Source organism: Ahaetulla prasina, chromosome 7 (genome assembly GCF_028640845.1).
Source record: "Ahaetulla prasina isolate Xishuangbanna chromosome 7, ASM2864084v1, whole genome shotgun sequence".
Lineage (NCBI taxonomy): Eukaryota > Metazoa > Chordata > Lepidosauria > Squamata > Colubridae > Ahaetulla > Ahaetulla prasina.
This window is the reverse complement of record NC_080545.1, coordinates 9,244,105-9,260,629: the sequence shown is the minus strand read 5'-3', so window position 1 is coordinate 9,260,629 and position 16,525 is coordinate 9,244,105. Positions and strand designations below refer to the sequence as shown.

The following is a 16,525-nucleotide window of genomic DNA, read 5'->3' as shown; positions in this document are numbered from 1 at the left end:
TGTCCAATCTCTTCTTAAAAACATCCAGTGTTGGAGCATTTATAACTTCTGGTGGCAAGCTGTTTCACCGATTAATTGTTCTCAACCGTCAAGAAATTTCTCCTTATTTCTAAGTTGCTTCTCTCCTTGATTAGTTTCCATCCATTGCTTCTGGTTCTGCCTTCAGATGCTTTGGAGAATAGTTTGACTCCCTCTTCTTTGTGGCAGCCACTCAAATACTGGAACACTTGCTATCATGTCACCCAGGGGTGAAATCCAACAGGTTCTGGAGAACCGGTAGCAGAAATTTTGAGTAGTTCGGAGAACCAGCAAATACCACCTCTGGCTGGCCCCAGAGTGGGGTGAGAATGGAGATTTTGCAATATCCTTCTCCCAGGAGTAGGGTGGGAATGGAGATTTTGCAGTATCCTTCCCTTGCCACGCCCACCAAGCCACGCCCACCAAGCCACACCATGCCCACTGAGCCACGGCCACAGAACCGGTAGTAAAAAAATTTGGATTTCACTACTGATGTCACTTGTGGGATTCAAGTAATTCAACAACCAGTTCTCTGCCCTAACGATTTCTTCCTGCCCTAACAATTTCTTCCAACAACCAGTTTGCCAAACTGCTCAGAAAGTTAACAACTGGTTCTCCTGAACCGGTGCGAACTGGCTGGATCCCACTACTGATGTCACCCCCTTATTAAGTCTCCGTCGGAAGATAGTTTGTTAATCAGGAGAATTCTACCGGGGAAGAAATTCTGCATTCTGAAAGACTCGAGATAACCTCTCGAAAACAAGTCAGCAAAATAAGAACCCTGCTGTCCTGTAAGGTTAAGGAGTTACACCAGATGGTGATTCCAGTATAAATATATATTTGATGAATTTAAATTTTCCAATAAAGAAAAACCCCAGTCACATTCCCCTGAGATGGGGCTATGCTGTGCAATTAGAGACAGACGACACACCTTCCAAAGCAGCCCTAAAAACCTTGACAAGGACAGAGTTATTTTAACCCTTCAAAGAGGGATGGATGCTCTGTGTCTCTGCGGGAAAACCTCTGTTTTTAAACGTTTCCCCTAACCCCATAAAAAGACTCATACAGCAGGCATAATCTTCCTTTGGAATCAAATGCCGATGCTGTTACGATTCCCTATCGCAACATATAAGGTAGAGAAATATGCCATATTTGTAATCTTCTATGTAAAATAGTAGAGAAAGGATATGAGCATTTTGCGAAATACAATAGAATTTTGTATTCTATAATTTCCCAGTTAAGCTGTTCCGTTTTGAAGACAAAACACAGCATGAGCTCCTTCGTAAAAATGAATGCTCCTAATACTATACTTAGTGACTCCAAATATTTTCCATGGCAATATTAAAAAAGATACAAGAATGGCCTCGCTTGTGAAATATTAGGGGATCGCGCGTATATTATTTTGTTCTATAGAAAATATTCAGTGAATTGGTTGGGAAATTGTATAGACACAAAGAAAGAACTTTTGCTTAATTCTAGCAAATAATTATTCGTAGAGCTAAAAATAAATTTCTGGAAAAACACCAGAAAGTGTTATAACACCCTTTTCTCTCTCTCCTTATTTATCATCTGGTTTAAAAAGGAAAATTTAAATGAAGTTAAAAATAAAATTTTCCACCTCTCACCGGCATGTACAATATGCCTTAACATCTTTGTGCAGCTAACAAAACAAGACCACTGTGATTAATTAATGTTGCATCAACAAGGGTATATACATTGCGTTCCCAATTAAGCTCTTAAAAATAAATTGACTAACAACTGCCGCTAACCTATTTTTTTTTTAAAGAAAAACATTTATATACCATTTTTTTCTTTATTGGTTGAACATCTTTTTAATGGCATCTGTTGTCAAGTGTACATTTTGAATACACAGGAAATCCAAACCCTAAATACGTCTTTCTAAACTTAGTAGCTTTCAATGTATTGGACGAGAGTAAAATCCTTTCAAATATGATTATTTGTCTTGTTCAGGCAGCATTTATTTGTAAAGGAATTGATTTTTATAAAAAAACATAAACTTTTTCAGAATAATTAGCGAAAGTTGCCTTCTCGAAAGTTTGGACAACTAAATTCTGATAAAGCCTCAGTGGTGAAATTCAATTTTTTTTACTACCGGTTCTGTGGGCATGGCTTGGTGGGCGTGGTGTGGCTTGGTGGGCATGGCAGGGGAAGGATACTGCAAAATCCCCATTCCCTCCCCACTCCTGGGAGAAGGATACTGCAAAATCTCCATTCCCTCCCCACTGTGGGGCCAGCCAGAGGTGGTATTTGCCGGTTCTCCAAACTGCTCAAAATTTCCGCTACCGGTTCTCTAGAACCTGTCAGAACCTGCTGGATTTCACCCCTGGAAAGCCTGATCTTATTTAACAAGGAAAACTTCAGTTGGGAAATGAAGATGACATTTTAGAGTTTTCCCACAAATACCTGTAAAATCCTGCAATCATATTTAGCAACCACGTTGCTTAATCCAAGAAGAGAGCAAGGAGGATTGCATTCTGATGAAAGTTCCTATCAAAACTTTTTTTGAGAGCCAACATTTATGAAATCAATTAAAATACTTTTTAAACAAAGAAGCAGAGAACTTATTTTAACATGTAAGGTGCATGACCATTAGAACAAGGACAGCTAAAAACTTTGTTATTTATTCTCCTGATTGTATAAAATGATTTACAGCCATATGTTCAGCTCAATCAAGGACTTCCTGACGGGACGGTGTTTCATATATCATTAGATTTTGGTTTGCTGGTACAGTGTGCTAAGATATTTAAAATGTAATAGTGGGAGCAGTCAAGGATTGGACAACGAGTAACAATACACGGTTATAGCTAATTGGATAAAGAGAGTTGGCCACTATAAGGCAATCTGAGCTGTGATTGGTTGCTGTGAGAGAAAAGGGGGCGTTTCCTTGTTTCTCGCCTTTCTCTGTCTCTCTCTGTCTCTGTCTCTGTCTCTGTCTCTCTCTCTCTCTCTCTTTATTTACCTAACTATGCTCCTGTTTGCCTCTCTTAGTTACTGTAAATACAGCAGTGAAATCCGGCTGGATCTATCTGGCTTGCGCGAACTGGTAGGGCTGGTCGCAGGAGGCTCTGCTCTGCTCACCTTCCGGGACGTCATTATATCCCATTTTTGACCCTTGGCGCATGTGCAGAAGAGGCGCGCCTGATCACATTTCCGAACCGGTAGCGAAGATAAGTGCATTTCACCGCTGTGTAAATACATTTGTTTATATAAAACCACAAGTTATTTATCAGCACCTCTGACTCCATGTGGACACCGGCTGTGCAATTCCCTGACACAGTAATATCTGGGTACTCAACTGCTTTGAAATTCATTGAATTTGGTACTTGGTACTCGGTGCATTTTGATGTGAAAATTTTGCCCCGGTACTCATTGTTCCTTTGGTACTTGACTCACAAGCTAGAACTTGCCTGGGTCGGCTGCCTTGTGACTCACTACATTATTCCTTAGGGGGAAAAAGTTGTTTGGTACTCATTGTTTTTGTTACTCATCGTGGCTCCTGGAAACATGAGTACTGAGGTATCACTGGATTTGGTTTCAGTAATCTTAGTAAGTTTGCTTTCGATTGCTTTAGCACAAATACTCTTTTCCTGCTAATCTTGCTATTTCTACACAAATGAACAAATAAATAACATCAGGCCATAAAAGGGACATTATCTGGAAGGGACATTCATTTTGATTACTTGGGCAAACCTCAAGTTAAAGAATGGATTTTCCTCAAAGGAATTGCAGATGGATTATTTCCAAACTTTGCTAACCACGGGCGAGGCTTATGTTTCCAGGTACGTGAATGCTTTTTAAGACAACAGGCAGAGATATTTAATTAAAGTGTCAGCCGATGCCACGGGTATGGAAAGAATCCACGCTATCAAACGGAGGCTGCTGTTTTACCCAGATAAGCAGGATGTCATTGTAATTTTATGTTTGGGACGATCGGCTGTACTGTAATGCTGTGAACCTCAAGAAAAATCCCTCAGGACCCACCGCCAAGCGATTCAGTGGATTGAAACCAAGAGAACAGCCACCTTCTATGCTGCTCTCCAAGGGAAATAGACCTTGGTACGCAATTTGAACAAGTAGGAGCCTTTTTGCACAATCGTACAACTTAGGTACCAGAGAGTTTTCATGGATGACAAACCCCCATCGGTTTTCTCTCTTCATGGACAAGGACGCGTCTGCCATTAATATAGTGGTCTGTGGTATTCTACCAGTTAGTTGGAATGAGTTTGAACGGAATGGAATAGAATAGAATAGAACAGAATAGAAAATATGGAATGGAATGGAATGGAATGGAATGGAATGGAATGGAATAGAATAGAATAGAATAGAATAGAATAGAATAGAATAGAATAGAAGATATGGAAGAGAATGGAAGAGAATAGAATAGAAAATATGGAATGGAATGGAACAGAACAGAACAGAAGAGAACAGAATAGAATAGAATAGGAAAATATGGAATGGAATAGAATAGAATAGAATAGAATAGAATAGAATAGAATATATGGAATGGAATGGAATGGAATGGAATGGAATGGAATAGAATAGAATAGAATAGAATAGAATAGAATAGAATAGAATAGAATAGAATAGAATAGAATAGAATAGAATAGAATAGAATAGAATAGAATAGAAAATATGGAATGGAATGGAAGGGAATGAAATAGAATGGAATGGAATAGAATAGAATAGAATAGAATAGAATAGAATAGAATAGAATAGTTAAAATAGAATAGAATTTAGTGACTGTTCAAAGTTAAAACAGCACTGACATGACAGTTTTTCACACTTAAAACCATTGCAGCATCCCTATGGTCACATGACCAAAACTTGGACTCTTGGCAACTGGCATGTATTTTGACGGTTCCAATATCCCGGGGTCATGTGATCCCCTTTTGTGACCTTCTGACAAGCAAAGTCAATGAGGAATCCAGATTCACTTAACAAATATGTTGCTTAGCTAGAGAAATTTTGGACTCCGTTGCGATTGTAAGTCAAGGACCACCTGTATCTTATCCCCCACCCCCCATTTTCTAAATCCTAGAGACTGAAACTACTTCTACTAATCAAAAAACTATGTGTATCTCTACAAACCAGAGGTCAGTGCAAAAAACTGCCTTATAATTGTCTGCTAATATTCAGACATCAAAATTTAAAGAGTTTATATCCAACTGGTGGAGCATTTCCCCTCTTCTCTGATGTCTACCTATTTTGGTCTTACTAATGTCTTCAACTCAGTCCTTAATCCATCATTTATCATGCTTGGGGAAGGTGAGGACCAGAACTAAGGGAAGCACATTGTTTTCATACAGTGTTAAGGAAAGATGATTTATGTCTACTGTCAGTCATCCCGGTCGGAGGTGGGTTTGACATATTTTTACCACTGATTTGCCACACACCTCCCGCGCATGTACCTGGCCATCCACACATGTGCTCTCATCCCTTCTGTGCATGTGCCCGGCCTCGAAAAAGTACCTAAAAAGGACGTGATCGCCGCTACCAGTTCTCCTGAACTGGTACGAACCGGCTGAATGCCACCACCGATCCCGGTCATGGTTGTCCTAAAGATGCTTTTTCAAGAGCCAACTGGATATTTTCTTGGTTTTTTTCCTTGAAGTCATTTCGCTTTTCATCCAAGTAGCTTCTTCAGCTCATTCCCCACCCTCTAGTCAGAACTGAAGAAGCTTCTTGGATGAGAAACGAAATATCTTCAAAGAATAACAAAGGAAGTCCAATTGCCTCTTGAAAAAGCACCTTTGGGAGAAAGATAAATTAACTAATGAACCACACTAATATTTAATGGCAGCTAAGCTTTAGAGCTCTCAGGTGACTATTTTCAACTCTAAACTGCGCAATTAAATTTTTTTGACTGGGATGGTCCCCGAGGTTCCACTTTTAAATATCTTAATTAGTAGCAATCCCCTCGCACATGATAGCAATTCTGAGCAAACAGATCTCTATGAAAAGGGAGACGTGAAATTATCTGAGATTAACTCAAGGTGGAACGTCCTTCTGGATATCGGAAGGAAGGAAGGAAGGAAGGAAGGAAGGAAGGAAGGAAGGAGAGAGAGAGGAAAGAGGAAAGGAGGGAAGGGAGGGAGGGATGGAAGGAGGGAGGGATGAAGGAAGGAAGGGCCATCATAATTTGAATATGCAGAAGTCTGTATATTATAGAGACTGCCTGTCCTTGTCCTTTAAACTTAATGATTTCGTATGTTAAGTGCACCTAAATTAATTAGCAGAAATGGCTGATCACCACTTCTATCAAATATCAATGAACAGCAGCAGCATATACAGTAGGTTGATATTCCGTCTTTGAAAGAGCCCAGGGGGAACTCTTAATAAAATGGTTTCAGGGAAGTTATCCTTTCCAATTCAGCATCTAAGCAGCTTTTGGATTATAAGATGCAATATGGGCCATTTTCTCACTGGTTAAATCCTTTACCATTATCCGTTTCTCCAAATCAGATTACTTGATTTCATATTGGGGGCATTTTGGCAGCGAAAGAGCTGATCCCGGGGCGGTGGGGGTGGGGGAGAGAGGATTGAACTGTTGCCCAACGGTTTCAAAGGACAATCTGTCGCTAGGACGCTTTGACAAGCAGACAGCAAGCAACAGAGCTAAACAACAGAGGATCAGTAGTCGAGTCAAAATACTTGCTTCCAGACCAGTTTCTGCAACCTTCCCAGCTGGTGGCCTGGCATGGGGTGAGGGGGGGAAGAGCGGATGGGTTTGCCTGAGGGGCAGGCACTTCAAAAATTTTAGCAAAGGGTTCTCTGCCTGGTTGCTGGATGGGCGTGGCCATGGTGGGAGTGGCCTAGACAGCCTCCTGCACCATGGCGGGGGGGGAGCATTTTTCCCTCTCCGGGCTCTGGAGGCTTTCCTCGAGCCTCCAGGAGGGCGAAAATGGTCTCCCCACGCTCTAGAGCAGGGGTCTCCAACCTTGGTCCCTTTAAAACTTGTGGCTTTGCTGGCTGAGGAACTCTGGGAGTTGAAGTCCACAAGTCTTAAAGGGACCAAGGTTGGAGACCCCTGCTCCGGAGGCCCTCTGGAGGTTGGAAACAGGCCTATTTTCGGCCTTCCCAAACATAAAAAATGAGACAGAGATATAATACCATGTTTCTCCAAAAATAAGACTCTGTCTTATATTTTTTGAACCCCAAAATAAGTGCTTGGCCTTTTTTCGGGGATGTCTTATTATTTTGGGGCATGTGGAGCAAGACGGGGCTCCTCTTGCCATCTTACCTGATTTCCAGCTCTGTCTCCCTAACCCTAACCAGAGGAAATGGCGGGGACAGGCTGCGCATGCGTTTAAATATTTTCAGGGAGGGCTTATTTTCAACGGGGGCTTACTTTAGCGCATGCGCTCAAAATCCCAATTTTTTGAAGGGATGTCTTATTTTAGGGGAAACAGGGTACTAAATAAATTTGTGAGATTTGGACTGCTTTTAGTTTTGATTTATTTTGGCCGCATTCGGAGGTGGGCTGCTGGGGGTTCGGGAGAACCTCTGCCTAAGATTCTGTGCAGTTCGGAGAACCCCCAAATCCCACTCCTGGCTGGCACTGCCCACCCCACCCTGCCCCTTCCAGGAGTCCCCATGCTGCCTGCTTTGGATGCAGATAAGTGCAGACCATGCATGAAGGCTCGGGGTGGTGGTGGTGAAAAATGGGCCTACCGGAAGTTCCGAAAGGCCAGAAACAGGTCCATTTCCAGCCTCCAGAGGGCCTCTGGAGCCTTTGGAGGCCGTTTTTGTCCTCCCAGAGGCTCAAGGAAACCCTCCAGATCCTGGGGAGGGCAAAACACCCCTTGCCATGGTGCAGGCGGCCAACTAGGCCATGCCCACCATGGCCACACCCACCCAGCAACTGGGCAGAGAACCCCTATGTAAAATTTTTGAAGCCCACCCCTGGCTGCATTATGAGAACTCAGTGGAATCTGCTTCTGGCTATAAATTAACACAATCCTTCTGTTAATTCCGTTTTTTTGGACAATTCATCAGATTTATGATTTCTTCAGGTAGAAACAACTAAGTACAGGGCTGTAGGTTTTGATGGGAGTTATTTCTGTGGATGCTCAGCTTGACTAGAAATTTTATGACTGTTCAGAAGTACTGACTGCGCAAAAAATAATAATAATAACCAAACGAAAAATAATTTTTAAAAAGCCAGTTAGATCGCTGTTGTCAGCTAAGTATTATGGAAACAAGAAAAATAAGCAGTAGAATTCACTATGAAAGTAACAGCTCAGCTAAAAGGCCACTGCTATTATTTATCTGAGACCCTATTTTAAAAATACTAATAAAACAAATCAAAGTTAAACAAAATTGTGTAAAATACATTCCTGGGACCTTCTGAATTTTACACTTTAATTCAGAGTAGGGGGTTAATCCAATCGTATTCATTTCCAATAAATTTCTCCACTGTAGAATCACAATCCCACTGAGAAACACTCAGCTGGAATAATTGGCTGTTAAAAATGAGGATTTAATTTACAAGTACATTTCTAGAATTCGCCATCCACATAGCTTCTTCATTCCTGAGTTATCTCTACAGACAAATGGTTAATTTCCCACAGACAGTCAACTCGTTTCCTCAAAAACTGGGTTTTTTTGCTATTTGTGTTGATGATCCACTTACCTTTTTTTAAAAAAAAATTGCTTATTCTGTCACAAATCTGGAAGCGTTCACATGATTTGACTAGATCAGGGGTCCCCAAACCCTGATGTTGTAGTCTGTCAACCGCCGGCCTGCCAGCAACCGAATCAGATGAGGAGGAAGCATGGGACTCAGGGTCAACATCAGGGCAACCTGAGAGCTCCAAGGGGGAAGAGGGAATGGAACTGTCAGCTGTCAGATGGCCCAGGCTCCACCTCTGTCTCTATCTCCGACAAAGGCGGAGCCTGGGCCATCCGTCAGCCCTCAGATGAAGAGTCAATAGCCCCCAGGTCCGGAGGTGGCTGATGAGGAACTGACGTCCAGTGCCTGATGCGCAGATGTGCAGAAGGCAGAGGAGAGGAGAGCAGTGGAAATCTATGGGCCAGTCCTCGGGACAGAAGAGCCACCGCTGCTAGTGAAGCCCCAACCTAACTCTGGGGATAAAAGGCAGAGGGTGGAGATGAATAGGGGTGGCAGACAACTATTCATCTCCCTGCGGGACAGGCTTGTTAACCTGTGGTGAGAGAGGAACTTTTTGCAGAGGCTGCTGGCGCTCCTAATCATTGATTTAACTTCAGAGGGTTTGTCGGGTTTGGGAGCTGGGTCAGAACACTTGAGGCTATGGACTGGTACAAGTCCATGGCCTGTTAGGAACTGGGCCATGCAAAGAAAACTTCATCTGCGCATGCACGGGGATTGAGGTTCCACGCAAAACCATTCCCCACCACCACCACCAGTCTGTGGAAAAAGTGTCTATCACAAAACTGGTCCCTGGTATCAGAAAGATTGGGAACCGCTGGTCTATATAATTTGAGGATAAAATGTTGAGTTTCACAGCTACATGGTTAGCATGACAGAAAAAGTATGCTACGAACACCCCTGACATCCAGAGGGTTGAACATCTTCATTACGAAATGTTAAGATGATAACAGCAAAGTATAGATGGTTATTTGAATATTTTATTTATGTTGTGTCTCGTCCGATCTCACCACAGCCGGGGCCTTCTTATCTGCTTCCGAACACGGAGGAATGTCCTAGTATGCCTCCCGGCCCCAGCCCTGGCTCCATGCCCAGACAGGCTGAGGAGGAAGAAGTACCTCCAGCCCCCAGCTCTGGCTCCATGCCCAGGCAAACGGAGCAACTAGACCCCTCCCCCTCCTCCACAGCAAGTGAGCCTGACGGAGGTCAATTGCCAACAGCTGCAGACTGGAGTGACCCTCGCGTCAGAAGACTTGATAGACGGAGGCAACAGAAGGAAGGGAGGGGCAGGCCTGGATAAGTGCTGAGTCATAGAGCCACACCCCATGGCTTATATAAAGGACCTGCTTTCTGGCATTCTCTGAGTCAGGCAAAGTCTAAACATATCTTGCTGAAGTCACTCTCTGGTCTCCTGCCTGCCCTGAGGACTTTGCTAGGATTTTGGCAGAGCTGCAGAGGCACGCCTGATTCGGATTTCCCTGACCCGGCCGTCAGCGGAGGAGTGGGACACGACAATTTATTAAGCAAATTTATATAACCCATACGTAGGTGATTCTAGGCGATTTAACAACATTTTAAAAAATCTACCCTATCATAAAACCAGTGGTGGGTTTCAATTTTTTTTTACTACCGGTTCTGTGGGTGTGGCTTGGTAGGTGTGGCATGGCTTGGTGGGCATGGCAGGGGAAAGATACTGTAAAATCTCCATTCCCACCCCACTCCAGGGGAAGGTTACTGCAAAAATCCCCATTTCCTCCCGATCAGCTGGGAATTGGGAGGCAGAGAATAGATGGGGGCTGGGCCAGTCAGAAATTTTACTACCGATTCTCCGAACTACTCAAAATTTCCACTACCGGTTCTCCAGAACTGGTCAGAACCTGCTGAAACCCACCTCTGAATAAAACTCATAAAAAAACTTCCACCTTCTTCCATAGCAACAACAACACAATTAAATCAGCCATTTGAACAGCTCCATCTTCATTCGTAGTCACCAGGCCTGCTGATAAAACCAAAATTTTAGGGCCTTTCAGATAAGTAACAGGATGGGGGCCAACTATATCTCAGGTTGAATGTGTTCCATAAAGGAAGGGCCACCACCACGAAGGGCATTATACAATATACTATTTGAATATTCCAAAGAAAGAACAGAGAGTAAAATGGAATAAAAAAAGCTTGAATCTCCAGTACACAAAATATCAACATTGCCTACTTATAGATTGACAATATAATGGATTCAGTTGAATGTATGTATTTAAATTTGGGCATAAATCCATCTTTTTAGAAATAAACTGGCATATCCAACCCAAATGCGGTGCTCAGTGTATAGTGGTAGTGCATGTTAATTCACATATTTATTGTTCATTGGAAAACTCATTTGTATGTTGTTTTGAACTAAATATCAATGATTAAACTAGATGACTTTCAAGGTCCTTTCCAATTCTGTTACTGTTACCCATTTGAAGACCAAAAGGAGGAGAAATTAAATGAATATTTCATGTTCTCCAAGACTGGAACCCAATAACACAAAGGACAGAAACATATGAAGAATAGTTCCAGGAATTGAATATGTCTAGTTTAATGAAAAGAAGGACTAGGGGTGACATGATAGCAGTATTCCAATATCTGATGGGCTGCCACAAAGAAGAGAGAGTCAAGCTATTCTCCAAAGCACCTGAGGGCAGGACAAAAAGCAACCGATAGAAACATGTCATAGAGAGAAGCAACCTAGAACTAAGGAGGAATTTCCTGACAGAACAATTGATCAACGGAACAGGTTGCCTTCAGACAGTGAAGGCTTTTAAGAAGAGACTGGTAAGCCAGTCTGAAATGATGTAGGGTCTCCTCTTTGAGCAGCGGGTTGGACTAAAACAGGGGTCTCCAACCTTGGTCTCTTTAAGACTTGTGGACTTCAATTCCCAGAGTTCCTCAGCCAGCTTTGCTGGCTGAGAGACTCTGGGAGTTGAAGTCCACAAGTCTTAAAGGGACCAAGGTTGGAGACCCCTGGACTAAAAGACCTCCAAGTCTCCACTCTGTCACTCTGTTAATTCGCCATCTATTTTTCATCCATGTCTTTTTATTTGACCCATAAAAAAGCATTTTGTTTGAAAGCTGTAGTGTATAGGCAATTTGAATTTCCATTTTTGTCTAACCGGCTTAAATGTTTTTTAAATTCATCGGCTAAGACTATATACAAAGTACCATTGTTGCTTTTAGTACTTTAAATACAAACACTTTTGTGGACCTTTTTCTTCTTTTTAAAATAATTAATAAAATGCAGCATGTACAAAAAAAATTAATACAAGTTAGACGGCAAGGAGTATTGAAAAAGTAAGTATCCAAAGGAAGGTAAAAGTAGACACAATTTCTGTCTCCAGCATAAAGTGAATTGATAAGATACAAATAGAAAAATACAATAAAACTTTAAAACAGACTTGTGTTGCATTTCTTACGCCTTTTAATTACAGTCATCATAAAAACTTACCTATTGAAAATTGGAGGACAGAAGCTGTTGTTGTGTTAAGGCCATTGGTAATCTACAAAAAAAAAAGGGGGGGGGAGGGAGAATTGTTGAATTGACCCACCAAATTCATTTGTTACTATACATTTATCAGCGAACACTTTAGAAGCAAACGAAGTAATAACCAAAAGCCATCATGGGTTTGTCAAAAACAGATCATGCCAGACTAATCTTATTGCATTCTTTGACAAAGTGACAAAATTAGTAGACCAGAGGAATGTTGTTGACATAGTTTACATGGACTTCAGTAAGGCATTTGATAAAGTAGACCACAACCTACTACTAGATAAAATAGAAAAATGTGGGTTAGACAGCATCATCACCAGATGGATTCGTAACTGGCTGACCAACCGCACTCAACGTGTAGTGGAATGGAACTGCATCTACATGGAGGAAAGTATGCAGAGGGGTACCCCAAGGCTCTGTTTTAGGCCCAGTACTCTTCAACATCTTCATCAATGACTTGGACAAGGGGATAGATGGGGAACTCATCAAATTTGCAGATGACACCAAGCTGGCAGGAATAGCCAACACTCCAGAAGATAGGCTCAAGTTACAGAAAGATCTTGTGCAGACTTGAACATTGGGCGCTGTCTAACAAAATGAAATTCAAGGGTGTAAAGAGTAAGGTTCTACATTTAGGCAAGAAAAACCAAATGCACAGGTACAGTATATGTGGTACCTCGCTCAATAGTAGTAACTGTGAGAGGTATCTTGGGGTCCTAGTGGATAACTATTTAAATATGAGCCAGCAATGTGCAGCAGTTGCCAAAAACCCCAACAAAGTTCTAGGCTGCATAAACAGAGGGATAGAATCAAGATCACGTGAAGTGTTAATACCACTTTATAAGGCCTGTGTAAGGCCACACTTGGAATCCTGCATTCAGTTTTGGTCGCCACGATGTAAAAAAGATGCTGAGACTCTAGAAAGAGTGCAGAGAAGAGCAACAAAGATGATTAGAGGACTGGAGGCTAAAACATATGAAAAATGGTTGCAGGAACTGGGTATGTCTAGTTTAATGAAAAGAAGGACTAGGGGAGACATGATAGCAGTGTTCCAATATCTCAGGGGTTGCCACAAAGAAGAGGGAGTCAAGCTATTCTCCAAAGCACCTGAGGGCAGGACAAGAAGCAATGGGTAGAAACTAATCAAGGAGAGAAGCAACTTAGAACTAAGGAGAAATTTCCTGACAGAACAATTAATCAGTGGAACAATCCACTGTCGTACCAATCATGATTGGAGCCCTCAGAACAATACCTAAATATCCTCAATATCTGAAAATACTGAATTTATTAGACCCGAATATCCTGATTTTAGAAAAAACTACCCTGCTTTAAGAAAAAAATCACCCTGCTTGGAATAATTCAAGAACGTGAATTATTAAGTTTCCATAATTCTTAGATTGTGAAGCTAACTGTGTGTTTCCCATTCATCTCCTTCCCTCTAAAAAAACAAGAAAAAAAAAACTCCAAATCATGGCCTCACTCACATCCTAAATCAGGGGTCCTCAAACTTGGCAGCTTTAAGACTTGTGGACTTCAAGTCCCAGAATTCTCCAGCCAGCTATGCTATGCAATGCAATGCAATGCAATGCAATGCTAAGCACAGCTATGCTATGAGTTGAAGTCCACAAGTCTTAAAGCTGCCAGGTTTGAAGACCTCTGTCCTAAATCATTAAATATAATCCAGGGACCTCCAACCTTGGCATCTTTAAGACTTATGGACCTTAACTGCCAGAATTCCTCAGCCAGCATGGGAATTCTGGGAATTGAAGTCCACAAGTCTTAAAAGTCGGCCAAGGTTGGAGACCTCCCCCCCAGACATCTGTACAACTACAAAAGAACAGGAGCTCCAGCTCTAAACATTTATATAACTTATTCCCTATTGACTTCTCTAGAGCTCCAAAACCCTGCTTGGAACTTAGCCTGAAAGTGAATTGATAGCCCGAAGCAAAGTGATTAGAAATTCCCCAACTGTCACCGAGCAGCTTGGAAAAAAATCAATTAGGCATTTCAGTCTCTAGGGCACTTAGACACTTATTCCTCCCTTATGTTCATGAAGTTCTTCTCCCCGCACTAAAGTATGGTCTCTTCTGTCTTTCAATGTTAGGACAAGGATGAGAGGCTGTCAGGGTTCCGATGGATGCCCTAATTAAATCATGAGCCTCGAACCAAGCTTCAAAAGAAATCCAGTTATTTATTAGGAACTTCATGTCTGGAACATTCCCAAGCGAAGCCAGCTCTGACTCTATGTCATTTACGCCCCAATTATGACCCTGTTTCCCTCCCCCCCCCAGGATGTGTCATCAATCACATTTGCCAACGGAGCAATTTCCCGAGTTGTAGAAGTCACTCCCCTCCAGCCACTGTGGGTAACCCTGGGAGACAGCCTTGAGAGAGATAAGTCTGGAAGGTGCATCTGTCTTTGGCTGCCATGCCGTTTTGCCAGTTTCCCATCCCACCTGGCCTATGGCAACTTGAGAGCAGACCAGGGATGCTTTGAGGATTGACAGAGATCTTTTTGGAGGTTTCCTAAGGATGGAAAACAGGAAGTGCTAGTCTTCCTGCCCACTCATCCACCTCTCCTAAGCAAAAAATCTTGTTTAATCTCTCCTAAATTACAAATCTTGTTCAATTCTCCCTCCTATCAAAGTTTGCATGTTACCGTGGTACCTGACATAGATCAGGTGTCCACTAGAATAACCTTACCCTCACATGACTAAAAGAAAGGAATGAAGGACTGAATCAATACAAGTAACCATTACTTTCGGAAGGTGGACAATTCAGCTCCACGTGATCATTGTCTCCATCTTTCCCTTTTCGGAACTCCCAATAAGCAAGAAGCTCTCAACTGCGGATGGGAAAATAGTTGAAGGCCAACCCATCCCTGCTTCCATGAGATCTCCTGTTCCAAACAATTCAACTCTATGCGATCACTCTCTCCATCTTTCTTTTATCCCAACTCCCAACAGTGTCCTCTTTGATCATAGGTGGGGGAGAATCAGAAATTGAGAGGACATCTCATTGAAGGTCAGGAGTTAGACTTCAGCTACTTCCTCATTGGCAATTGAGGAATTATGGCTTCTGTGCAGCACTCTAGAGGTATGCTAAATGTGTGTTAAAAAGAGATCTTTTTAGATTTCAAGAAGAGCACATCCCTATGCATTTAAGAAACCCATGGAAGAGAGACCCTTGAGAAATGAGAGGGTGCCCAATCTATGCTTCATCCCAAGACCAAATGACCATGGAAAGTGATGACCAGCGGCCACAGAAGAGGGGCTTTCCCACAGCATCTTGTGGCCAACAGAATCCAGGCAAGATCTGAATCCTGACTGCATCATGAACGTACAATGAGACATCATTGATGGAACTTTCTACACCATGTCCAACCAGGAGACCGTGAATTCTAGTCTCTCCTTAGGCATAAAGTCAGCTGAGTGACCTGGGTCAGTCACTCTCTCAACCCTAGGAAGCAGCTAGTTATATTACCAGGTGTCAATATTGACTCAAAGGAAACCCCCCTCCTCAAAAATAAAAAAAGGTTTAAGCTGCTTCATTGTAGGAGAAGTGGCAAAATCTGGGGGTGGAGTCAAAGGAGAGATCAGTCTAGAATCTTTACATAGTCACCTCCCTAATGTCAACTCATAAAGCATTCCTGGCCTGCTCTTGAGTTGCCATAGACAGGAGGGGGGGAAAGTGATGGAGCAGCAGGGCAGCAACCAGAAGCACATTCCACACATACCTTTCTCAAGGCTGCATCCTAGGTTACCAGAGCCAGCTGGAGAGGTGTGTTCTCTAGAGCCCGCGAAAGTGCTCCGTTGGAGAATGTGATTTATGACATACCCTGAGAGGAGAGGGGAAACAGGGTCATAGTTGGTCCGTAAATTACATGGGGCAGAGCTGACTTCACTTGGGTACGTGCTGACATGTTGCTCCTAATAAATAACTGGATTTCTTTGGAAACTTGGCTTGAGGCTCATGAATTAATTAGGGCACCCGTTGGAACCCTGACAGCAAGTCAGCTCTGCCCCATGTAATTTATGGCCCAACTATGACCCTGTTTCCCCCCTCCTCCCAGAATGTGTCATAAATCACATTCTCCAAATTCCTTTGAGACTTATCTAATCCCAAGCAATTGCTGACTGATAGTTGAGAAGATTCCTGTGCGTAGGTGTTTAGCAATAAAGCGGTTTAATTGGACCTTCAGGTGTGGATCTAGTCTTTTGCACCTGACATTCACGTATGAATTAGATAAAACCTAAAGCAACATTATGAAGACATAACAAAGTAGTGGTTACTGCATATTCACAGGCAGATAGGGAGACATGAGAATGAGTACC

The 16,525-nt window shown here is 42.4% G+C and overlaps 1 protein-coding gene across 2 annotated transcripts in view; it reads right to left on the bottom strand.

Annotated features, from left to right (window-relative positions):
• Positions 1 to 16,525, bottom strand: part of RELN (reelin) — a 457,527-nt gene that overhangs the window by 226,884 nt on the left and 214,118 nt on the right. For both annotated transcript variants that reach the window (XM_058190565.1, XM_058190566.1), the window contains exon 8: positions 12,150 to 12,201. In XM_058190565.1, the coding sequence (XP_058046548.1) occupies positions 12,150 to 12,201 (52 nt within the window). The remainder of the gene's footprint in view (positions 1 to 12,149; positions 12,202 to 16,525) is intronic.